Source organism: Acomys minous (genome assembly GCF_964271855.1).
Source record: "Acomys minous genome assembly, chromosome: 12".
In the NCBI taxonomy this organism is placed as follows: Eukaryota; Metazoa; Chordata; class Mammalia; order Rodentia; family Muridae; genus Acomys; species Acomys minous.
This window is the reverse complement of record NC_140493.1, coordinates 30,364,258-30,390,768: the sequence shown is the minus strand read 5'-3', so window position 1 is coordinate 30,390,768 and position 26,511 is coordinate 30,364,258. Positions and strand designations below refer to the sequence as shown.

The window sequence follows — 26,511 nt, the reverse complement described above, 5'->3', positions numbered from 1 at the left end:
TCATGAGTGCTGGACAGTTTTCCTTTTACATTCCTGTAATATTTTATTTAAAAAAGAGAGAGAAAGACATTTTCTTTACCCTTTGTATGGTCTTCTGCTGATTGCCTGTAACCCACGTTGCATTGTAGATGTATTTATTTAATAATAACACAGATTTCATTAGTTCTTAGGTTTTAGTAGAAAGACTTCTTAACAGGATTTCTATGTCACCCAGTAAGAAGAAGATTTGACTATATCTTTTGTCTTATTGCTAATACCATTTGAATTATCCCATAACTTCTAATGTTACTGCTATACTTTCCTTTTTTTTTTTTTTTTTTTTTTTTTTTTTTTTTTACTTGTAAAGAGAAAAATCAATGAGTTAATTTGGCTTGTTATCTTTTTCTCATTATCTACCTCACCAGTAATGTAGTAAAAGGTATTTCTGGTGTCTAAGTTAAATACAGATTATATGACAGTTGAGAGTTAAGGAGATGTGAATATGATAAAAATAAAAAGAACGTGTCCCTCTGGAGCTGTGGGTGAAATATAAACCCAAACACATTGCTCACACACAAAAAAAAAATTGTGCCTAAATGCACAAGAATGAATAAGCATGGATTTCAGGCAAATTGCTCTCCACGTAGAGTGTTCTACGTAATCCTCAGCAACAGGGATTTATTTACAACTACATTAATGATGTCTAGACTGCTGTGCTTGAGGCCGACTGGATAGCTAATGTATTTGTGAATGCCTGGAAATGGCAGGTCCTCAATAACATCTGCTTTTTTTTTTTTAATTTCCTTTTAAGTAATAATTTTTCACCCCCAATATGAAAACAAAATATAGTTTGGTTTTACCTTAGAGATGTCTTCTCACAGCACAAAATATGTCGTATTTACTATTTCACAATCAGTGTCTTATACATGTAAACAAAATTACTGTGCTCTATTGATGAAAGGCAGATATGGTTGATGATACTCAGAAATCATTCAGAAGTGTGCCTTTGTTATGTCAAAAATTTAAGTGACGGCAAATGCTAGAAGGCTCGCCGTGTTAGACTATGTACGTCTGTGGAAAACAGTGATCCCACTAAGGTTTCCTCTGACCTCTACATTCAAGTATGTATGGCCCACACAGACCCATACACACAAGAATGGACTAAAATACAATCAGTACTTTTGTTGTAGTAGTATTTTTGTTTTTGTCTTTTATATGACTCATAAAATCCTCAGTTTCAGAGTTCTAGTGGTCAGAGGGCTGTGTCACCTTGCACTGTAAAATAACAATACTCTCCAGGGAACTATTATTATCACCTTGAAGAGCAGGTGAATGCTTCCCTTCCTTTTGTTGAATAAAGACAATTTTACTAAGTTACATTTTTAACACAAGTGAGGAAACCATTTTCTCCAAGGTTGGTAGGGAAGTTGTGTGCTTATGAGAAGACCAAACAGAGCTATACGTGCAACTGAGATGCTCTTCCCCAACCTCTCAACACATAAGTACTTGAATTCGACTTAATTGTCAGAAATGCTAATGGACAATGAGGCACTTCTAAAGAGCCTCCGGTCAACTCAAAGAAAGCATATATCTACTTCTTTTTGGATCTGATTGAACATATGCTCCCTGTTGCCATGTCATTTCATATTTCTCTCGCTGCCTAGCACGCTTGGTAAAAAGTGAAGTTACACGTTAAGCCTAAATATTTACTGTTATTTCAAAAGGGAGAGGGATTTTTTGGTCTCACTAAATCCTGCTATTTCACCATAAAAGGTATTTAAGATTTTATAAATTTTAAACTGCATGTAATTAGTCAATAGGAAAATATTAATAAGGTATATTTTATTCATTTTCATAACCTGACATATTTAGCAAAAGTCTACTGTGTATCAAGGCACTGTACTTTGCTCTATAGGTACAAATAATATTAAAAGCACAGAAACCATGACTTAATACCTCCAACACTCTAGAAATAGACATACATACTAATGAGACACATAAATAAGCACAGATATTATTATAAATGGCCAATCACTCTCCCGATATTACCTAATGAAGTGCTGTACAACAATAGGAGCTTCATATAATTTAGAAACCAAGACAGACTTCCAAGGAGATCACACTTAGTTTAAGCTTTACTAGGAAATATTACAAAGAAACTTTCTCTATAAAATTGTTGTATAATAACATATTTGCGTTTATGGTGGGGAGGCCTGGTGGCACTCAAAAAAAGAATAAGCAGGCTACTAAGATGAGACTTGATAAGCCTATGACCATGTAGTGGGGGAGGAGGTCCCCCTCAGTCATAGACCTAGGGGAGGGGAAATGGGTAAAAACAGGAGGAAAGAAGGAATGGGAGGATGCAAGTGATGGGATAACAACTGAGTTGTAATCTGAATAAATTAATTGAATAAAAAATAAAATAAATAATTTTTTAAAATTAGAATATTAAGATCACATAAAATGTCTCATAAAAATTGTGTTCCCACTAAACCAAATGCAGGATTTCAGCTTCACGAAGCAACAACAATTCACTAGAAGTCAGCTTAAGTGGTTGTCATTGTCATGAGTGCTTTATCACCGAATCACAGCCTTGTGACTGTCACAGAGACGTGATGGCAGGAATGGAAGATTTCCACATTTGAGTGCTGAAATTCTTTCAGAGATGAGGAGGATGTCTAGGCGCTAGGTAGTCATGTTACTCATGCAACCTGTCAACAGGGCAAAACTCACACCACTTTGCACTGTAAGCAAATTACTCTTCTAGCATGTATGTTATATCTCAATGTGAGCAAAGAGAAGTCAAAATCAGTGATATTCCACATATATAATCTTCTGCATCTCCAGAACTGCTACATGACATCTATGTCATTCAAAAGATCTGTCAAGGATGACATCTAACTCATAGGGCTATTGAGTAAGTCTTTCTTTGGAAGTATACACTGATGGGAGCCATAGTTAGAGACATGTCAGGTAAAGGCAGTACCTTCCTAAGTCAACAACATCAAATGAATGAGTCCAAACTATCAGCGAGGTGACAGAGGTGGAACTCACAGCCTATTGAATTTACATAATGAGTCATTAAGGTGGCCAGTAACTGCCACATTGTGAAGAAAAATTTTACTATTAAAATGAGTATGACAGACTAGAGCGATGGCTCAGTGTCTAAGGTCTCTGACTTTTCTTGCAGACAGCCTGTGTTTCATTTCTGGAGCATATACTGGGCTACCCATAACCTTTAACTTCAGCACCAGGGAATCACTGTTTTCTGGACTCTGTAGGCACCTGTACTCACCCATCTACCTCCCCTCACCCTAACACATAAGCAAGAGTAAGATAAATATTATAAAATAGCTATAAAATAATATGAGCTTATAAAAACAAAATTATTACAGGGAGAATGGAAAATGATGTTAGCTTCTTTCTGAAGTAAACAAACGAAACAAAGAAAACTCATGGCAATATTATTTTACTGTTTTATTAATAAATAGATCAGAATATACCAAAATACATCAGGAAAAAAGTTAATGAAACTCAATTTAAATATAATTATAATTTAAAGAGTATTTATGAGCATTCTGACTTAAAGAGAGAAACATCCCCATCAGAGGCTGTTTCTCTGAGGTCAGTAAGCACAATGAAATACTAAGGTTTATACAGGAGACATGGGCAGAAACATGAAAGGGATCACAGGATACTTGGATATTTTTCACAGAAATTGAGATTTTTGAACAAACATGAGAGAGAAAAGTATCAACTTTAATTTTAAAGTCAATACTGGAAATAATAGCTGTCTGTGTTAAAATTCACAGCAGAGAGTTTAAGGGTCCGGAAAGGTTTTATGTTTTAAAACAATGCTCCATGGGGATCTTTCAACAGTGTTCCATAAGAGAATTTATGCCTGTGACATTCAATCAGGCTATATCAGGCTATAAGTAATTTATGAGAAGTGGGCCAGCAGTTTTGTAGGGTACAGCAGTTCTTTCAAACTGAGGGATCACAGGTCACAGCTGGTAAATTATTGATTTAATATAGTGCATTGCTCCTCTGTGACCTGTAAGAAGCCGTTGCTTTTCAAAGTACCTAGCTTGGTTTCTGAGAATAATTTATATATCATAATTTTCATTATACAGTGTATTTGATAATAAATTATACATTACATAGGTAAAAAGACAGATAGGAAATTTCATGTAGCTCGAGGCTGTGTTGCGTGTACTATGAAGTCTTTCAGACACCTGAACATTCCAGAAGCATCTCTCCACATAAGTGGTTTGCTGTTCCATTTCACTTTGTAGCGAAGTGACCCTTATTCTTCTCTATTGCACACTCGTGTCCTGAGCCACACCAAAAGCACCGAAAACAAAAATTCCACACAACTGGTTCTTGTTTTCCTTATCTTCGTCATTGAATACATATAATTCAGAAGTAAGAGAGTCAGGTACATGATAATTTGGCCCTAAGTGCATTGACTGAGAATATTTGGTTTCTGGTTTTGTGGTTTGTGTGCATGTGTACATCTCCTTGTGTGTGTGTGTGTGTGTGTGTGTGTGTGTGTGTGTGTGTGTGTGTGAGAGAGAGAGAGAGAGAGAGAGAGAGAGAGAGAGAGAGGAGAGTTGAATTTCCTAGAATTGCTATTGTTGTATTAATGCTATTGTTGTATTAATTTAGTTTAGCGTTTTGTATTTGTTTATGTCTTTGACTTCTTTCCTTTATTTATTTATTATTTATTCTTTTATCCACTACATCCCAACCACAGTTCCTGCCCCCTCCACTCCTTCCAGTCCCTCCTATCCCACCCCCCTCTCCCCCAGATTGACTCCTCCTCTATTTCCCTTCAGAAAAGAGCAGGACTTCCAGGTATATCAGCCCAACAAATCACAACAAGTTACAATAAGACTAGGCACACGCCCTCATATCAAGCCTGGACTAGGCAGCAGGAGGAAGAAGAGGACGAACAGAATCCCAAGCGCAGACAAAAAGAATCATAGACAACCCCCGTTCGCACAAGAAGACCAAGCTACACAACTCTACATATGCAGAAGGCCTAGCTCAGACCCATACAAGCTTCCTAATTGTTGTTTCAGTCTCTGTGAGCCCCTATGAGCCCTGGTTAGTTGATTCTGTGAGCTGTGTTCTTGTGGTGTCCTTTACCCCTCTAACTCCCGGGATCCTTCCTTCTCCTCCTCTGCTGGGTTCCTTGAACTTAATGTTTGGATGCAGGTCTGTGCATCTGTTCCCAACAGTTTCTGGATGAATCTTCTCTCTGAGGACAATTACGCTAGGTTCCAGTCTATGAGTACAGAAGACTATCGTTATGAGTCATTTCACTTCATTGTGTTTATGTATTTATTTGTCTGCCATGTTTAGTTTATCATAGGTACCTGGGTTATCCAGCATCTGGTTCCTGGCCATCCAGGCAGTGTCAGATACAAGCTCCCCTTACCCTTACACATCTCCCTTGTTACTAGGAGACTTTACTCGGGTCACTTTTGTGTATTCCATGGAGTTTCCATCGTGGTGGGTTTCCAAATCGCCCCTGATATTATGACAATTTCAGTCCTCTCTCTTCCAGTATTCTTTTCCTTCACCACCCACCTGATCCCTTCTGCTCCCATCCCCACCCTCCCCTGCTCCAACTATGACATCTGCTCTATTTCTCCTCTCTAGGGAGACTCGTGTCCCACCTTGACTCCTCCTTGTTACTTGGCCTTTCTGAGTCTGTGGATTGTATCATTCAGTTACAAGCTAATATTCTCTTATAATGAGCAAATACTGTTTGTTCTTCTGGTTCTGGCTTACCTCACTCATGATCATTTCTTTTCTTGTTATATCTAATTGCTTGAAAAATTGATATTTTTTTAATACCTGAACATTACTCTGTTGTGTAAATATACCACATTTTCTTTATCCATTCTTTGGTTGAGGGATATCTGACTTGTTTACAGTTTCTAGCTATTGGAAATAATGGTGCTATGAACGTGATTGAGTGAGAATTCTCAAAAGAGGATCACAAATGGCTGAGAAATACATAAAGATATGTTCAACATCCTTAGCCATCAGGAAAATGCAAATCAAAATGACTTTGAGATTCAATGTTGAACCTGTCCAAATGGCTAAGAACAGAAACTCAAGTGGCAGCACCTGCTGGCTAGGACTTGAAGCAAAGGGAACACTCCTCCCTATGGGTAGGAGTGCACACTTGTACAGTCACTTTGGTAATCAATATAGCAGTTCTTTAAAAAATAGGGAATAGATACTTGTTTTTTAGAGGTGGAGGAAAGAAGGTTAAAGGAGTGAAGGGGAGAAGGAGAGACAGAAATGACATGGGGTTGGATAAATAGGGAAATGGAAGTATCTGGGAAGAGCTAAGGAAGAAAAAGGTGTGATTAGAATACATTGTATGGAAAAATAATGTAATTTAAATGAGAATTCAAAGTGTGTGTGTGTGTGGGTGGGTGTGTGTGTGTGTGTGACTTTATACACTCATTGAAGGTTGTCCCATGTGGATACATTAGTGTGGATTAATTACTTTCATTGGCATGGATTTGCTGTTCCTGCAGTGGAACCTAGTGTCTGCACAGCCCTTTATATTTAAACATTATACTATTGGCTACACAGGGATGTTTAAAGTTATTTATCTTCCACATAGCATTAGCCCTAGGTACAAAGCTGTAGTAATTCACAGTTACCAAATAAACAGCAAAAATGGAGTCCTAATCAGAGAAAGAAAACAATGTTGCCTATGGTTGATTAGTGGAGGATCTATTTGGATTTTGAATTGGTTTTGGTGATTTTTCTAGCACACTTTCTACTAAGGAGAATTGTGTTTGGACATCACTTCATAGCAGCCTGGCATTGCTAATTACAGTTTACTTAATTATCTAACAAGTATTTATAGAGAATCTATTTTTTTATGTTATACTATTCTTCAAGAAAAAGGTGAACCATGATAAAATTTGAATGATAGAATAGTCAATCTCTCGAGTGAGAATATCCGTGTGAAAACTGTGAGGGTCTGAATAGTAACAGATAACAAGGAGCTGATAACAGGCCCTGGCATATAAACGGCAAAGCAAGGTTTTCTTTGACCTTGAGCCAGGGAAAGGGAAGAAGAATAACAGTCGGTTTTAGAAAAAGAATGTTAACTTTTTTAATCCCTAAAATAATTTGGCTCCGTATGTACACACAAAGTATAATTTTCCAGTGCTGCAAAGTAATGATTAATTATAATTAGCTATGTAAACATTAGGATAGTTGCCAGGATGGCACATTTCAGCAGCATCAGTGTGTTATTTTGCTAAGTGTGTGCTAGAGAATTCTGGTCCTATATGATTCGACCTAAAAAACAGTTTTCTACCATCAAAGAGTTTTGAAAACATCCAGAGTTACCTAAACCATAATATCATGTAAAAATGGAACATTTTGTTTCTGTTTCTCATTACTGCATTTAATAAGAAAACTGTGACCTTTTTATTGAACATAGATTTTTTCCCACATACCATACACCCCAACCATAGTACTCTCTGCCTGCTCTCCTCCGAGCTACCCCAACCTTCTCTCTCCCCCATATCAACCCCCCTCCCTTCATTTCCTCTTCAGAAAAAAATCAGGTCTCCAGGAGACAACAGCCAAACACGACAAAAACATATACAGTAAGACAAGGCAAGAGCTCTCACATGGAGGATGGACAATGAAACCAATTTGGAAGAATAAGAGTCCCAGAGCAGGCAATAGAGTCGAAGACACCTGCTCACACTGTTAGGAGCCTCACAGGAACACCAGAATAACAGCTACAGCGTATGAACAGAGGACCAGATGCCCACCCATGCAGGCCCCATGCTTGCCACCTTAGTCTCTATGAGCCAATGTGAGCCCTACTTAGCTGATTCAGTGGGTTTAATGGCATGGCACCAAAATACTTTCATGATTTATTTTAAAATGATGAGCAGGTGAGTCCTCCTGTTTGAGGACTTATAGACAATATAAGGTCTTTTCTGAAAAAGGGCACTTCTTTTAAAAAGGAGGAAAGGGTTTTCATATATTTTTTATCTTCTAATCATTAAGACAAAAGAAAGCAAAAGTTCCCATTTCCCCAACTTCTCCACTATGATGAAATTGAAATGTTCAATATGTAATAAGAACATGTAGAAATGCTAGAAACAAATATTAGGAGATTCAGTGTAGTCTATGTTTATTGGGTAAGCATAAAACAGATAATTATACTAGGGCTCAATCTGTTAGCAATTTTCTATTTGTAAAATCACATACTTCTCAATTATTGCCAACCAATGTAAACTTAGCTTCATTGGTTATGAATTTTGTCATAATGACTAAAAGAAACAAAGAACAAAGGTTACCAGGAAAGCTTACAGCAGAGGTTCAGAACCTTCCTAACGCTGTGGCCCTTTACCACAGTCCTTCATGTTGTAGTAACCACCAACAAGAAAATTATTTTCATTGCTACTAAATAACTGTAACTTTGGAACTGTTATGAATCATAACGTAAATATTTGTATTTTCCAGTGGTCTTAGGTGACCCCTGTGACAGGGTCTTTGACTTCCAAAGGGGTCGCAGACTCACACGTTGAGAACTGCCAGTTAACAGGGTCTGTAATTTATGACCATAGGGCATCAAATACATATTCATCTCCATATATCCATGTTGAGAACCTTAATGTTTATGAATAAAATTTTCAGTCAAATTCCTTAATGTGCATTATGCAAAATTCAACACATGAAACAAAACGAAGCTGACAGGCACAGGAAATATGGAACACCACATGTTCCTCACAACTTAGTCACAGAGCTAAACTGAATTAAAAGACACCATATACATTATACTCCCCAAATATAAAAATAAAACACCTTCCATGTATATTCAAAATATCATTTTAATCTTAGAACACCTTTAAGTCAGAAAGAAAGTAAATGTATAGCACATAGGTTTTTTTGGGGAAACACTCTCTCACTAGTAGCATTAGCAGCAGAATAAGGTTATCAGCACTGAAATAAGAAAATAACTGACTACTTTTATGTCAAAATATGAGAGATGAAAAGAAGGAATTGTTTTGGTTATTGATATCCTATCAATTTATTGTTTCTTAAAAGTTCTAAATTTATTCTTTTAATTCCAACTATTTAATGTATTTTATTGAATATTTTAAAAATAGATGAAATAATCCATCATAACCCTGGTCAATACAAAACTGTTGTTTGGTTTAAAAATATTATTTTCTTCCCAGCCCTCGGGGGGCAGAGGAAGGCAGATCACTATGACTTTGAGGCCAGCCTGGTCTACAAAGCAAGTCCAGGACAGGCAAGGCTACACAGAGAAACCTTGTCTCGAAAAACCCAAAAAAGAAAAAAGAAAAAGAAAAAAAGAAAGAAGAAAGAAAAAAAAGAAAGAAAAACTACTTTCTTTTTTAAAGTTTGACAAGAAATATATAAAAAGATTAGACATTCAAACTGCCACAGTAATTGAAACACCTAAGTGTACTACTGTACACTTATAAAAACAAATCATGAATTAACAAATTCAAAATATGAAACCTAAACCTTGCGCTTAGTTACAATTTCTATTGCTATGATAAAATACCATGAGAAAAGAAAGATTAGGAAAAAACAGTTTTTCTCAGAATTCAAGGGAGAATCCATCCTGGTAGATTAGTAGCAAATAGTAAGAGACTGAGGCATCAGATCCCATTGCTTAGTCAGTCAGGAAGCAAGGGGAGATGAGGGTGTATGCTCCACCCAATTTCTCCTTTGGATATAGTCCAGTATCCAAGCACAGGGAGTATGTCTTCCCAATTCAATAATCTAATTATGATCAAATAGATAGTTGAGATAAACATTCACAAATTCACCTCTTGACAAATTCACACCCAAAAACATTACTTGTAATCACAATCTTCTACTCACTACCAACAAAGACGTATAGTCATTTTATAATTCAAAATAATATGCAACATCAAGAGTCTACGTAGTCTTTAGAAATTCCAATGGTTTACAAGTCTGAAGTATATATCTCATCTGAAACTCAGGACAATCTTTTAACGGAAGGCTTCTACAAAATTAAAATGCAGTTATATAATTTCAATATTCAATGGAACAGAATAAACACTCCCAGTCCAGAATGGAAGGATCAGGGGATAGCACTGAATAATTAGACCAACATTTAGCACAGTAAATGCTAAATAATGAAGTATCCAGTATCTCATGCCTATAATCCTAGCACTCGGGGAGGCAGAGGCAAGCAGATCTCTGTTAGTTCGAGGCCAACCTGGTCTACAAAGCGATTCCAGGCCTGCCAAGGCTACACAGAGAAACCCTGTCTGGAAACAAAGAAACAAACAAAAAACCAAACAAATAAACAGAATTGTGATGAAATCCGTTGGGTATGTCAGAGATTTTTGGGACCTTCAGTCCTCTAGTTGGCCTCGTATTTTCCAGATGGGCTTATAAGATAACCCCCAACTTTTCCAGTTAAAACGTAGAGTTTGGCATATACTCACCGTATACAACTACCCCTCTGCCAACGCGCATCCTGTGCAGCAGACTCGGGCATGTGCTATTTGCAGGCAGGACACAGACGGCGAGGCAGTTTATTAAATGTCGGCAGACAGCCAGTGCCAGCCTACACTGCCCCTTTAATGCGTGCACCACCAGCAACCGCTACCGGAAGACATGCAGCCCTTCAAGTCAAATGGGCAGGTTCTGGTAGAGAGCCAATCCACGCTCACATTCTCCTCCTCAAGGTACAGGAAGATGTGTGCAGCTTGCCCCTCCCTGCTTCATACTACCTGCACAGAGCCAGGGAATTCTCCTCGGCGACCCCCACTGTATGTGCGTCACACATATGAAGCAAGGAGAAACAACCTGCAGGTAAATAACAACCCCCAACTTTAGCATGGATTTTTCGGGGTTAAAAAGTCATTTTATATGCTGGAAAATATGGTAACTGTCCTCTGTCTTACATTTTCTCCATTTTGGTAGGTTCCCTGGCAGATATGAGTGACCTAGTCCCGGAATCTCCAATATTTTTTGATTCCCCCTAAGTTTTACTTCACAGCTTCACCATATAGCGTAATTGGATTTCTTGCATGGATCCAAGCCTGCCACACACAGCCTGGCTTTACTTTTTCTCTGTAACAAGGCCAGCAAATCTACCATCACTTGGACAACACTGCCAAGTTCTGTTGCAAGTTAGAGTTGTAACTTGGCCCCTTAGCCTGAAGTTGATAAAGCTTCTGTGAGCATCTTTCCTGTTGGCCCGGTGTAGTGCGGAAAGCTTTAGATCTTTTTAATAATTCCAGCTGCCCTCACAGTACCATTCTGAATGCTTTCCTCTCTCACCATTTATCTTCCAAACAAAGTAGTTCATTTGTTTTCAATTGAGCCTCACTCAGATTCCTAGGACTGGCAGACTCTTGAAAGAAAAATAAAACAAAACAAAACAATAAAAAGCTACCTTCTCAGTTTTCCATGCACCTCTGAAATCTTGAGCTACATAGCAACTGTTCACATTTCCTGTAGCATTCTTGTCTTCCAAGAAGTTTGTTTTCAAACATCTTAAATAACTACATAAGTGAAGCCAGACCAAAAAGAATCAGACTGATAGGCTTCAATAATGAAATAGATGGGAGAAAATACCTTTTTTTGACAAGCCCATATTCTTTCCCTGAGAAGCCCCACTCCTTGAAACACTTGCCATGAATCTGCTGGCCAGTGCTCAATTTTCGTGTAAGCGGGATGGCTCCATGCCAGAGAAAAGACAACAATTCTTACTTAGCAAAGATCCATCAATTGTTAAAATCACTATGAAAAGGCCCAGAAGACAGGGCCTCTGAGAGCATGTATTTCGGAAAACTCTCTCCGTAAAGAAACCATGGCCATAGATAAGAAACTCACCTATTCACAGAACAGACCACAGGTTTCCCTTTTCCCAATATTAATTGCTATGTAACATTTAGCACTTCAAAGCCATTTTTTAGTGGAACTTTCTTTTCCTTCTGCCTGCAAGATACTTTATAGGTTTCTTCTACCTAACAAAGAACCTTTGGTGTAATCTTTGTCCTCTTTTTTTTTTTTTTGCCAATTTTGTTCCTTGTTGTACATAGTTTTCTAAGTTGTTTCTTTGCTTAAAGAATAGCGCCTCCTAGCCAGCATGTGGTGTCGCTTGAATTTTTGATCTTAGCCATTCTGATGGGTGTAAGATGGAATCTCAGCGTTGTTTTGATTTGCATTTCCCTGATGATTAAGGAGGTTGAGCATTTCTTTAAGTGTTTCTCAGCCATTTGATATTCCTCTGTTGAGAATTCTCTGTTTAGTTCCATGCCCCATTTCTCGATTGGGTTATTTGGTTTGGTGGTATTTAATTTCTTGAGTTCTTTATATATTTTGGATATTAGACCTTTGTCAGATGTGGGGTTGGTGAAGATCTTTTCCCAGTCTGTAGACTGTCACTTTGTACTCTTTACGGTGTCATCTGCCTTACAGAAGCTTTTCAGCCTCATGAGGTCCCATTTATTAATTGTTGACATTAATGCCTGGGCTGTTGGTGTTCTGTTCAGGAAGTTGTCTCCTGTGCCAATATGTTCCAGGCTCTTCCCCACTTTTTCTTCTAAGTGATTTAGGGAGAGAGGAACACTCCTTCATTGCTGGTGGGAATGCAAACTAGTACAACCACTTTGGAAATCTATCTGGTGCTATCTCAGAAAAATGGGAATAGGGCTTCCTCAGGACCCAGCTATTCCACTCCTTGGAATATACCCAGAAGATGCTCCAGCACACAGCAAGAAAATTTGCTCAACCATGTTCATAGCAGCCCTATTCATAATAGCCAGAACATGGAAACAGCCTAAGTGTCCCTCAGTAGAAGAATGGATAAAGAAACTGTGGTACATATACACTATGGAATACTATTCAGCTATTAAAAACAAGGAATTCCCAAAATTTGTGGATAAATGGATTGAGCTAGAAATGATCATAATGAGTGAGTTAACTCAGAAGCAGAAAGACTCAAATGGTATATACTCACTTATATCTGCATATTAGCCCAACGGGCATGTCCCACGAAAGCCTTCACTTACCAGGAAACAGAGACAGAGGAGAGGACATTCTAGTGGGACTCTAGATGTGAGATTCATGAGAGAAAGGCAAAGTAGAAGGACCCAGAGGGTCCTAGGAGCCTACAAGTAGAACATTATGATAGGCAGATTTGGGCACAGGGGTCCCACTCAAACTAGGCACCAGACAAGGACAATACAGGCGGTAAACCTTAAACCCCTACCCAGATCTAGACAATGGACAGAACACTCTCCACAGTAAAGTGGAGAGTGGGATATTACGTTCTCACACACTCTGGTGCCACACCTCTGACCATGTCCCCTGGATGGGGAGACCTGATGGCACTCAGAGGAAGGACAGCAGGTTACCAAGAAGAGACTTGATACCCTATGATCATATAGAGGGGGAGGTAATCCCCCTCAGGAACTGTCATAGGGGAGGGGAATAAGGGGAAAATGGGAGGGAGGGAAGAATGGGAGGATACAAGGGACGGGATAACCATTGAGATGTAACAAGAATAAATTAATAAAAAAAAATAAATAAATAAAAATAAAAATAAAAAATGATTCAAACTAAAAAAAAAAAAAAAAAAAAAAAAAAGAATAGCGCCTCCTCTGGTGCCCCATATTTGACCATGTCCCTTGGATTGGGACGCCTGGTGGCACTCAGAGGAAGGATAATAGGTCACCAAGAAGAGACTCAATACCCTATGAGCATATACAGGGGGAGGAGGTCCCCCTCAGTCACAGACATAGGGGAGAGGAGTGGGGGGGGGGAAGCAGGAGGGAGGGAGAGAGGAATGGGAGAATACAAGGGATGGGCTAACAACTGAGAGGTAATATGAATAAATTAATAAAAATGGAAAAAGAGAAATGTAAAAAATAAAATGAAATAAATGCCTTTTGACATTTAAAAAAAAAAGAATAACACCTCCTCTGGACTTAGGAGTATTTAGCAGCATCTTAAATTTCTCTGTGTAGGAGACCACAAATCAGTACATCCTCTGCAGGAATCCCGGTGGATCTTTGGGGTTTTATATGGCAGGATCCCTTTCTCCTAACTTACCAGAAGGTTTAAGCTTCATTTTTTTGTGAACTTTGTGTCTAAGGTAGCAAAAGAGTCGGTGCCCAGACACCATCAACTTGTCTGACATCAAAGTAGATAAAGATTGGAAAGGAAAGGCAATGCTTAGTGCAGTGGTTCTCGACCTTTCCAATGATGCCGCCCTTTACTACAGTTCCTCATGTTCCTGTAACCCCCAAACATAAAATTATTATGTTGCTGCTTCATAACTATAATTTTGCTACTGTTAAGAATTGCAAAGATCTTATACGTGACCCACAGTTTGAGAACCACTGGATTAGAGTAAGGAAATGTATTTGTAAAACCATTCATACCCATGTATAGAAATAATTAAATTGCCAGCAGGATAAGTGCAGTGAACTCTGAGTAACTCTTCAGTACCTGGGAGCTTCCCTATGTGCATATGTACTGTCTCTTTTCAATGATATTTTTAATTTTACAGTTAATAAACAAAAGGCCAACATTATTACTATTTATTTCTTTGTATTAGAAGACAATAAATTTCAATGCTTATAAAGTTTTATACATACTTTATTTTTTTAATATTTAACAGTGAAGAGACTTGTATAAGTAAGGAAAATAACATTTTAGAGTTGAAAACTTAGTAACCAGTTTTGTATATATCGAGAAAATATTCCTGTTTTAAACATTTGGATGTTTTTTGAAAATTACACTTTATCATGTTCTTATTTAACAGCACCTTGTGGAAGTCGTTCAACGGGTTCAGAAGGCACTGTGTTATCACCAAACTACCCGAAAAATTACAGTGTGGAACACAATTGTGTTTATTCTATAGCAGTTCCCAAGGAGTTTGGTAAGTAAGATTCATGTCATCATGCCTTCTTCTATATCTAGACATGCTTGATTTTCATTACATGGTATTTTAAATTTTTCCATGAGATTATCTGCTCACAAAGTGCTTTCCTTTGTAATTGTTTAGGTGGTAGCTTTGTGATAAAATTGAGGTCATTTTATTTCATCTGAATCAACAGTCAAGTATACAGGTGAACAACAATACAAAAATGAAAACAGGATTGTTTTTTAATTTTTAAAAATAAGAACATCCAGTAACCTTGCAAGTGCCTTCATATTGGGATTTCATAAAATGAGAAATTACTACTGGAGCAGAGAGCAAAATCTGCTATGCAATTTACACATAAACTCAAACACATAACATATCATGCTTATAATTTATTAACACATTTCCAGAGTGAAAATGTTTTGGTTTAATAAACCTAATTTCTAGCACAACACCTATAAAATGACAACAAAGAACATTTCAGATCCTCTCATTAATCTGACAAGCTTTTCAATATTAGCACTGAGAATATACTGTGTCCTTTGCTGTCTCAATATCCCCGTGATTGATTGTGGGTCTTAGAAGTTACCTGGGGGGCTTATAAAGGTTTTAGATCTGAGATCCAGCTGGATTTGTCCCAGATTAAGCTCTGTTCATGCATGGGTAGACAAGAGAAATTTAATGAGCAGCAAAGAGTGGGAGAGTGGCTGAAAGTGCCTAAACTCCCGAAATTTAGATTGACAGGATTGTGCTGGATGGCAAAGGCTTTGCTGTGGCTGTCATGAACGTCTGGGTCTAAGTGACTCAGTACTCTAGCAGAAGACCATGGATTTTTTTATCAGTAGGCACTGTTGAATAACAACTTAATATTTCTGCTGCTGATACATAAAATAGGCTGATGTTTCCAGTCCAATTTATTAAAAACCAGATACTACCTATACATTCTCCTTTCCTGACTCTAAATCTATTAGTCTCAGACTCTCAACTTAACTAGAACATGGCCATCATACTGGAAATATTTAACCTTTCATTTTATCATTGTGATAGAACTGTGGATGGTAGCATTAGCAAGCTGTCAATTTCAGTATGGAGAGAAGTATTTCTTCAACCCAGCATACCGATCGATTTAAGCATGTTTGAGTTTTTCAATATTGAAGAGAATGACCTTTTTAGTAAGAACATTATCCTCCTGTATGGGAGTAGGGGACTTCGTGGGCATTGTGGGTTTTTGGTTTTGGTTTTTTTGTTTTGTTTTGTTTTGTTTTGTTTTGTTTTGTTTTGCCCAAGATCATCCTTTGCCTTCTGGATTTTATGAATAGAAGATGAAAAAATATTATGTGCATGCTGATAGAATCCTGTGAATGATTGTACCCAGAAGGACAAGAAAGAGAAAAATTAGGCACTTTGTTTTCTGACATGTATACATGATGTTCACCATGGAGGTATTTGACGGTAGTTTGTGTACATTTCACAAGAGTCAGACAAATTGATGCTTGAAATAGTGATTACTTAATAAATCCCTAATTAATATAGTTAGTATTTTTTGCAGATTAGTGTAAATTGAATTTAATCCTTTTAGCTTAAAAATAATGCCATATGGAGATAAACATGAACTGTTTCTAAACCTAATTTAGAAAAACAAGTCTCGAGTTATCAGTGGATAAAATAAGTTATTTTAGTCAATTAATATAAAATTAATTTTGTTTTATAAATGTCCTCTATTCATTCTAAACTATATGTAAACGTGAACAGTTGAGTTCTAATTACATCCCTTTTTCTCTTTGAGAATGTTTCACAGTTTCTTTGTTTATCAATGGAAAGTCTGTCAACAAGAAAGAGCTATGAAAAGAAGAGAGGTGGACGTTTCCAAACGGTTTCTTATACAACATGCTCACCAACAGTGGGTGTGAGAGTGCCAGTTAGAGCCTGATTTCTGGCTTCAGGTTCAGCTCAACAGCTTGTGTTCATTGTTGCTGTTGGACAAATAACAATCTCAGCCCAGCCTTATTTCTCTTCATCTCTAAAATACTGATAGTAACTGTTTAGCATGCGGTTATATTATAATTACACTTTGTAGTGTGAGCAAATGCTAGGCAGAAGGCAAACACTTGGACACTCTTTGGTTTACACTCACATTTACGTGGACCACTTCCCAACCTTGTAACCTTCCCCTTCAAAAAAAAAAAAAGTTGAACAAATCAAATGACCTACAGGTCCAGTTGAACGAGTTCTTCAAATTCACAAGGCTTAAAAAAATATATGTGTAATTATTTGTGTTGCTTAGTTAATAAATCCGATGTTAAGTTGTAAAAATAGAGAACAGATTTTCAAGTATGGCCTCACCCAGCTCTTCCAACTGTGTCTCAGAGCACACCGAGAGGGGAGAGAAGGGAGTGGTGGAATTAAACACAAACAGAGCACGCCGTCCTGCCCGTCTGTACCTCTAGCTCTTTGGTATGAGATGATTAAGCAATAGTCAGCGGTTCCCTACAAATCAAATTCCTATTTTGCTTCTGTCTCCTCTCATTCTCACTTTGCTATAATTCCCCGCTATTGCCACACTGAGCTATTTCTTATTGCATTTTGCTATCATTTTATCACATGTCGGTTCTCACATTTTTTTCCTCTGTTCCTGTCATTTGTTGCAAATTATGGTCATTCCTTCTCTTATTTCTTTTATGTGGGAATGCTCTCAGAACTTGACTTGTAAATCTCTTAGCACATTATCTGTCAAACGCACTCAGTTCATTTGTTGCACCTGCCTCTTGAACTGGAGTTGAGGCGGTGAAATAGCTACCCTTGGAGAAAACCATAGGAAAACATTAAAAGTGAAAATATTCTGTTATTCATAAAAGATCATCTCCATGAGTCTACACATGTCATATTATCTCTCACTCAGCCTAAAGAGACGGCTTTTCCTCAGTGTAAGAAAGTAAGACAGTTGTTTCACAGAACACCAATGAGCTGCTGTGCTTTCCAGGGCTTGTGTCTTACCTGATCATCCTCCCTTATTTGTTTTTGCCTGATATTCAATTGAATTCATATAGAATAAATATATGCATAATTTGACTATGTTTATTGAGAACTGACTGTTTACTAGTAATTACCTATCTTCCTCTTTCACTGGGTATGAAGATGGAAAGCTCATATTGTTTCCGCGGATCTTATTGGTTTTGATTTGAACTTCATTTCTTATGTCACTATAGCAATATTTAGAATCTAGGGTTCCAGTTCTATTTAAATTTTAAAAACTTTTTTGGTCAGCTAAGTAGAGTTTACTGGTGTTTTGCATTTATTTTATAATATTAAGTTATTTCACTCTATGTTTAAAACAACTATGAGCAAAACATATTTTAATTTTCCTTCTTTCAATTGTTAACCATAAGGTTTCTTTGTTATTTGTGAATTAATAAGTGAGAAAATATGGGGCCCAGATCCTATTATGACTTCTGTATAGGTAAAATGTTGTAGAAGGTGACAAAACTCTTAACATGGTCTAAGAAAAAATGTGTTTTACTAATACAAACATACAACAGAACATAAGGATATAAATAAAGCAGATGATCTGGAATGTGGCTTTAGGAAGATTGGCCAGTAAATGTGAATATCTATTCCAATAGTATGCTGGAAAATAAGACAGAAATGGTATCATTGACAAACCAATCCAGAAATCAAAGAGTTGTTTTTTGTTTTGTTTTGTTTTTTCTTCTTAGGTAAAAAGATACTCACATTTTTATTGTAAATTTCAATGAGAAAAAACACACTTTATAGTTGGAGGAGTTGGCAAACAAATTATTTAGGTATGAAGGAGGTAGAATTCAAGAAACTTTTCTGAAAAGGAATATTTTACATTAAGTAGCATTTATACACAAAATTACTTTTACATAGTGTATTAGAACCATTATTTGTCTCAGTTTTTGGACCTTGATTTCTCTTCGGTCACCATCTTATTCTTTCTGTGAAATTCTCTGTAAAGCTACTACTGTAACGCTCTATCCAAAGGCTACTGTAATTATGTGCTACACATTTTGTAGCTTAAAACTGTAAAAATGAATTCTTGGCCCCTCTGGCTCCCTCATCATTCCCCCCAACTCTTCCATAGGCCTCCCTTTTATAATTAAAAATATAAGACATAAGGCAATAAGATAATAAGGTACCAGATGCCAGATATTACAATATATGAGATTTATTAACTGAGCATGGGGAGAGAAGGAAAGGGGAGGGGTACCACAGAAAAAGAGATAAACTAGTCCATGTAACGATAACTAGTCCACCGACCAGTCCAGCTGGTCAGTTATTGGGGGGCCGAGGGGGGTCGCAACCTGTATTTAAAGAAATGGGCGAGAGAGACGTAGAGCTCAAGCGAACAGTTGCTTGTCAAGAGCCATTTATTGAAGGTAATGGCAGGCTTTTTAAAACCTGCTTTAGTGAGGGCGGGGGTACGCAAGGAGAGTAGTGGAAAAGTACAAAATCTTCTGGGTTGAGCCCCGGGAACATTTGCAAGGGGAGGGGTCTTCCAGGTGAGACAAAGCAGGATGTCTCTGTGGTTATCTTAGGATCAGATCGCTGTCTTCTCAGGACTAAGCCGGATGCCTTGCATACCTAATGAGTGGCCCAGCAGGATGTTTGCTGCAAATACTGAATGGGTGGGGGTCGGCCTCAGGCCTTTTGGTCCCTGGCAAAGAGAGAGAGAAACAGGACAGAGACAGAGGAAGAAAGGGGAGAGAAGAAGAGGAAGAGGTAGAGAGAGAGCAAGAGGAAGAGGAAGGGAGGGTTGAGAGAGTGGGCCACGAGAAGAGTCTGTCCTTTTATATAGCCCTGGGCAGGGCCACACCTTCATAGGTAGTAGGCAATGACATCACAGGTAGGCAGACTGAAGCAGAATCCTAACACTCCCTGAGCTCTGTCTAATGTTTGGTTGTGGGTCTCCTCTCTGTATCTGTTTCCACCAGCTACTGGATGAAGCCTCTCAGCAGAGTTATGCTAGGCTCCAAGAGGGGTTATGCTGGGCTCCAGTCCACAAGCATAGCCCAGCAGCATTAATAGTGTCAGGGATTGCTTCTCTTCCATGGGATGAACCTCAAGTAAGGCCAGTCTTTGTTTGGCCATTCCTTCAACCTTTGCACCATTTTTGTCCCTGCACATCTTGTAGGCAGGACAAATTTTGGGTTAAATGTTTTGTGGGTAGGTTGGTGTTCTTATCCTCCCACTGGAAGTCCTGCCTGGCCACAGAGAGTGGTCACTTCAGGCTCCATATCCCATGCTGCTAGGAGTCTCAGCTAGGGTGACCCCCATAGACTTCCTGCAGCTTCCCCTATCCCAGGTCTCTGGGAAGTCCCAGAGATGCCCCTCACCTCTGATTTCTCTTCTCAAACCTCCCCCCACCCCACTCTCTATACTCCTAACCCCTGCCTGTCCTACCCTGCCCATCCTCTCAGCTACACAGTTCCTTCCCTCTGTCCACTTCCCTTTCTGAGTGAGAGTCAAGCAGCCTCCCTTGTGCCCTTCTTGTAACTTACAGTCTTTGGGTCTGTGGATTGTAGCATGGCCCATCAAGCCAACTAACCTGGCCTCAGGGGGGCTCAGAGAGACTGAACCATGAAGCGAAGAGCATGCAAGGACTGGTCCTAGGTCACCTTGCACATATGTAGGAGATGTGCAGCTTGGTCGTCATGTGGGTCCCCTAACATCTGGAGCTGGCACCCTCTTTGACTCTGATGCCTCTGTTTAGATCCTTTCTCCTTAACCAGGCTGCCTTATCTGGCATCAGTGGAAGGGGATGCACCTAGTTCTGCAGTGACTTAATGTACCAGGGAGGGTTGGTACCCATAAGGGACTGTTCCCTTCTTTGAGGAAGGCAGGGGAGAATGTGGGGAGGGGTGTGCAAGAGGGGGACTGGGAGGAGTGGGAGCTGTACTCTGGATGTAAAGTCAATAAATAAATAAATTTTTGGAAATTAATTCTTAGTTCCAGAAGGTAGGCATCTGAAATTAAGATGTTCTAACGTCACACATCCTGCAGGCTTTGGGAAGTAACCTGTCTGTGCGTCTTCCTAGCTTGTGGTAACTCTAAGGAACCCTTGGGTTCTTGGAGTGAAAGCTGAATAACTGTTGTTGCACCGATGTAAAGGGCCTTTTATGAAGTCCAGTCTGTCTCTACTTCTGATTTAGGGCCCATTTAAATCAGTTTGATATCACCTAGCTTCTTAACCAATTAAATCTGACAAGACCATGTCCTATGAGTGATTATATTCTGACCTTCTGTTTTGATTTAAGCTTGGGGGACAATATTTAAAACAGTAGAGTACATGCTATATTAACATCATTTAAAATAGAAAGCTACATATTAGTGACAACATAAGTGACATAGATGGTATTCAGTACAGAGACTACAAATTTAGGTTGAAAATGTATGGAGTAGCCTAACATGTAAAATATTTTTGAGTATAATTGTCTATAGTGATATCATTTTTTGGTCAGATTCAGAGATAGTTTTGTTTTCTAAAAGATCTCCTGTCAACTCTTATTTCATAGCACATGACATCTCTAGACTAGTTTTTGAAGGAAGATATCCATGAAGTGAGTAAATGGGTATAAAATCCTTTTGTCCAGTTAACCTGCACCAATTACTGGTTCAGTCCCTTCATTGCATATGTGGCAAGTTCATGAACCTTTAAATAACTTGAAGGGTTTTTTTTTTCAATCTAATTGTTCAAAGCCTTCCCTTCATTGCTATAGGTTCTTTTTGTTGTTCCTAGCATTGGAGTCAGGGTCTCACTATGCAGCCCAGAAAGCATAAGCTATCTTGTTTCTCCCATCCTTTCAATAACAAGGATATGATACAACCTCCAGCCAAAAGTTTTCAGTTTTGTTTTTATTGGGGGCTTTTGAATACACTTAAGTAGCTTTCAGCATCTTCCATTCCTTTCTTTCAGTTATATACACATTTATTTTTTTCACAGACACTCCTCTATTGCAGAAACTTGTTATTCTATGGCATGACCTATATTACAGAATTAATATGCTTATAAGTCAATATACTTGGTTATTTGAAGCTATTTATAGTGTGTTTGTTTAGATGTGTAAGCACACAAACCAGGGCACAGATGTTCTGGTCAAAGCACAGCTACAACAATTGGTTTTCTTCTTCCACCATGTTGGTTTTAGGGATCAAACTTAGGTCACAGTGTAGGTGGCCAGTGGTTTTACCTGATAAGCCATCCCACTGGCCCAGTATTAAAGTTTTCATTTTTATTTTAATAATTTACCACAGTGTTGTATTGAAAAAGCTGTAATTAGATGACAAGTGCCTCATTAATTCTGATTATATTGATCAATCTTAATAGTTGAAGGCCTGTGGGCTGGGGTAATTACATGATGGTGATATAAAGTCTGATCTTGCAGTAACACCTCTTTCTCTTTTATGCATAAACTGTTATGCTGTGAAAGCTGGCTATTGGAAATATAAGCACACTCAAGAGTTTGAAAATGAAAGTAACTGACCCTATAAAGGAACTAAACTGCATACATATCACTGCGCGTGTGCACATGCATTACGTATGGGGCCATTTTGTCTTTTGAATCTGTGTAAATGGGGTTTAGAACTGCAAAGCTTTCCTTGTTTTTTTATGCTTAAATGAGAGTGTTTGAGTTGTGGATATAGCACTTTAAAATTCACATGTTTATTGGGTTATTTACCTTGTGATAAATCTATATGCAGTTTAAAATGGCCTGTTTTACTCAGCATAGTTTATGTAATATATATTATAGTTACCTGTCATTCTATTTAATTCAGCAATTTATTGTCAGTAATCTCTCCAATATTTTAGTGGCAAATTGCTTTATAGTTCTTTCTGTATGTTACTTAGGTCAGTAAATCGTTTTATTGACTTTTTTTTCTGTTGTGAAGTTTTCAGCAATGATAAACTCTTAAGAAGATCAATAAAGCCTTTTATATCTTTTATTTAAAGTATATGACAGTTAATTTTTACTACCACTATTGTATCAAAATCAATTATTATTATTTTTCAAAATGTTGAACTTATCTAATAATGGCAAATAATGTTCATAAAATGTATGCTTACTCAAAATCTTCCTTTATTATTTAACATTACTTTTTAGACTTTAAGCAAATTAAATAGAACCCTTTATCCTAATGTGGTGATTGCTTTAATATCAACAAATAAGAATGGGTATGTTTGTTTCTTGGTTTGGTTTTGGGTATTGTTATTGTTGTATGGCAATGAAAAAAGAAATTGACCTGGCAAGATGGTTCAGCAGATAAAGACACTTCTACCTAAACCAGACAACGTGAATTGCGTTGCTGTCTTAGTGATATATGCGTGGCTTTGATTGACTGAATGATATATTTGCTGTCTATAAAGAAAGTCATGCCGAGAGATATCAACCTGATAAAGATCAACTTAGTACAAGGGAAGGTAGCTACCATTGACAGTATTATGTGACTAGACCTTTGGCAATGAACCCAGGGTGTGTAAAGCTAAAAGGTGAGACTAATTGTTTACCAGAACATAACATACAAAAACTGATGATGACTCAGCCTTTTATACTGACTCTTGGTTCTTAAGGCCATCAAGAATAATGTAATAAAGTAGCATCCATCCAGACATAAGAGTCATATGTGATAGTAATGGTCACATAATCTCTAAAGTATACAAACAATATTCCTCTGGTCACTCAATTTATGCCAAGGTACTCTTCAGGTTAAAGAGGTTCTCAAATAGGGTGGCCTCCTGCAATGCTTTGACAACCTGAAAAAGTCTGAGGACATGAAAAGCTACACAACATGTTAACGGGACATGAGAAAGGGAATAGGTTTGGCTAATATATCATAATGGTTTTCGTTTCAGGATCAATTTTGGGTTCCGATGGTACACGGGGGTGATATAGTCTTTGAATTACAGTAAAATTCTCAGAATTTGAGACAGTGGGTCCTTATGTGTTAGGCAATGGAACCTCTCTTTTTCTGGTGAACACTTTTGTGACTACCAGAATGTCTTAAATGATTATAGGAAATGAGGAATCTTGTAGGATGATATTATAAAGTATGACTTCGTGACCTGTGCTTCACAAGAAATTGGAGATGGTTATATTCTTGCTACATTGTGGTAGCCATTGCAGTGGTCTGGTTAGTAAAGACTCTGGGTGAAGCTGGTTCTGTAATGATTGCATTACGGTGTCATTAAATGTGGAGGCTAAGAGACTATTGGCATAGGCAATAAGAAAAATACATGAATCAAGTCAATGGCAAAATATTAATCAGTTTAACGTTAGTTGTACTCAGTAATTTTAAAACCATTCCCAAAAGTTCTCCAGATGGTAGGGCCATGGAATTATCTAGCAATTTATCTTAAGAAATCATTTACTCTGGCTTTTAAAATAAACAAATTACACTGTGAAGTGGTTAAATAGTGAGGCTAGCTGCCCCATCTTTTCAGAGGGAGTCCTAGACACTGAATTTCAGTCTCCGAAGATCCTATATTATTTTACATTTGGCTGTATTAATTATTTTAATCGAGGGTAAAGATCTATGGCAGTCCCAATTTGTCAGGCCTATTACAAGTACCAACAACTTAATTTAATTTATTACTATTTTGGCCAGAGCTTCCATAGTCAGTGTAAGATATTTAGAAAATGAAATATTTATGAATATTAGAATGAGGCATAATTATTCATTCACCATTTTATTACCTATAATTATTGTACGCAGCATTGTGTACATTGTTTCAATTTAGTGGAATTCCCATGGATGTTTTAATCTGATGTGCTCCATTGATTAAGGCTGCAACAGCTTACCAGTTGGTATATCTCAGATGTAATATTAATTCCAAAACTGTTCCATAGAAGAATGGAAAACACTGGTGAGTACTTTAAATTTCACTTTACTACATTTTTGTAGTATACTTTAGATTAGTAAGTAGATACAGTTATGGTTTTACTTCAACTTTCTGTTTCCATATTTTGTGCCAAGATTTTTATGTGTTTGTTTTTGTTTTGCCTTACTTTTTATGTTTGTTTCAATTATTTTTTGGTGATTATTATTTATATTTCTGTAGGGTTTCCTTACATTGATCATATTCAGAATTCTCTTATTTCATTGAGACTCCAAGGTTCCTGCATCCCTAATGGAATTGCTTTATTGTAGGTTATAAACCCATCTGTTTAAGGATAATTTGAATAAAGTTCTTAGTGCCATGTGGGTATCAAAATGATATTTTTAATAAACCCTCCAAAAAAGGATCACTGTTAATAACTAGAGCCCAGGTAATATAATTGCCAAAGACATTCACGGGATCTTTTTGAAGTATCTGTTTTTTGTTAGCATTTAACATGATAACTACTTTTCCATATGAATGGCTGACTAATAATACATATAAAGAACAAGGCATCAGAATTTTTGGTGATGCCTATAGAGGGGGTAGTACCTGCTTGATACACTCCAGAAATCATCCCTATCACAGTGTAAGAGCCCTTCCTTTAAACAGTTTAAGCAGGGATCATGAACTATGGTTCAGTAAGAGGCAGGCAAAGATGTGTAAATTTGCCTGCAAACAGCAGTTTCAGAAAAAAAGAAAGAAAGAAAGAAAGAAAGAAAAGAAAGAAAGGAGAAAGAGAAAGGAAAGGAAAGGAAAGGAAAGGAAAGGAAAGGGAAAGGAAAGGAAAGGAAAGGAAAGGAAAGGAAAGGAAAGGAAAAGGAAAGGAAAGGAAAGGAAAGGAAAGGAAAGGAAAGGAAAGGAAAGGAAAGGAAAGGAAAGGAAAGGAAAGGGAAAGGAAAAGGAAAGGAAAGGAAAGGAAAGGAAAGGAAAGGAAAGGAAAGGAAAGGAAAGGAAAAGGAAAAGGAAAGAAAAAAGGAAAGAAAAGAAAAACACCTTGGGTGGCATGATCCTTGCCTTGGCAAGCCCCCATGCTCACAATCTGGATATTTAGTTAGGACAAACTCCACAACAGTTCCAAAAATGCACTAGAGAACAAAGAAGTATTGTAGATTATGAGTTTTTGAGATTTTTTATACATGGGTGAGTGACCCTGTGTGAAGCTGAGGACCTGCGTGATGTAAACTTCCTGCTGTATCCAGTGGAGAATATGTAAGCTTCTTTATCATCTCTCCGTGTCTGGGGCTCCACATAAGTAGGGGGAGAATTCTTTGCTGCTAGCAGCCACACATCAAACACATTTTCAGTCTTCTTAGCCAAAATGAATACAGTAGAGTTTTATGTATTATATTATATGCATACATACATATATACATACATATTGCATACATATTTTATACATTATATAAATATATATGTGTACATATATATGTAACTATCTCCCTTGTTATCACACTTTGTATTCTCCTTCCACATCAAACAAAATGATCTCCTTTCAATTTACAATGAAATGACGATAGCATGCTGTAGGAGTGTGATTAGATGAATTTTCAAAGTGATGGTCATTTGATCTCATGCAGGTTCACATGACAGATGTCCGCTCACAGTCATTGTATGATGGATGTCAATGTTGCTGCTTCACACTTCTTTCAGTTTCTAAGCAGTTATGGAAACAACTTATGCTTAATATGTC

At 37.6% G+C, this 26,511-nt stretch overlaps 1 protein-coding gene across 5 annotated transcripts in view; it reads left to right on the top strand.

Moving 5' to 3' along the window:
• Positions 1 to 26,511, top strand: part of CSMD3 (CUB and Sushi multiple domains 3) — a 1,109,294-nt gene that overhangs the window by 856,748 nt on the left and 226,035 nt on the right. For all 5 annotated transcript variants that reach the window (XM_084749143.1, XM_084749142.1, XM_084749141.1 and 2 more), the window contains one exon: positions 14,825 to 14,941. In XM_084749143.1, coding sequence (XP_084605269.1) covers positions 14,825 to 14,941 — 117 coding nt within the window. The remainder of the gene's footprint in view (positions 1 to 14,824; positions 14,942 to 26,511) is intronic.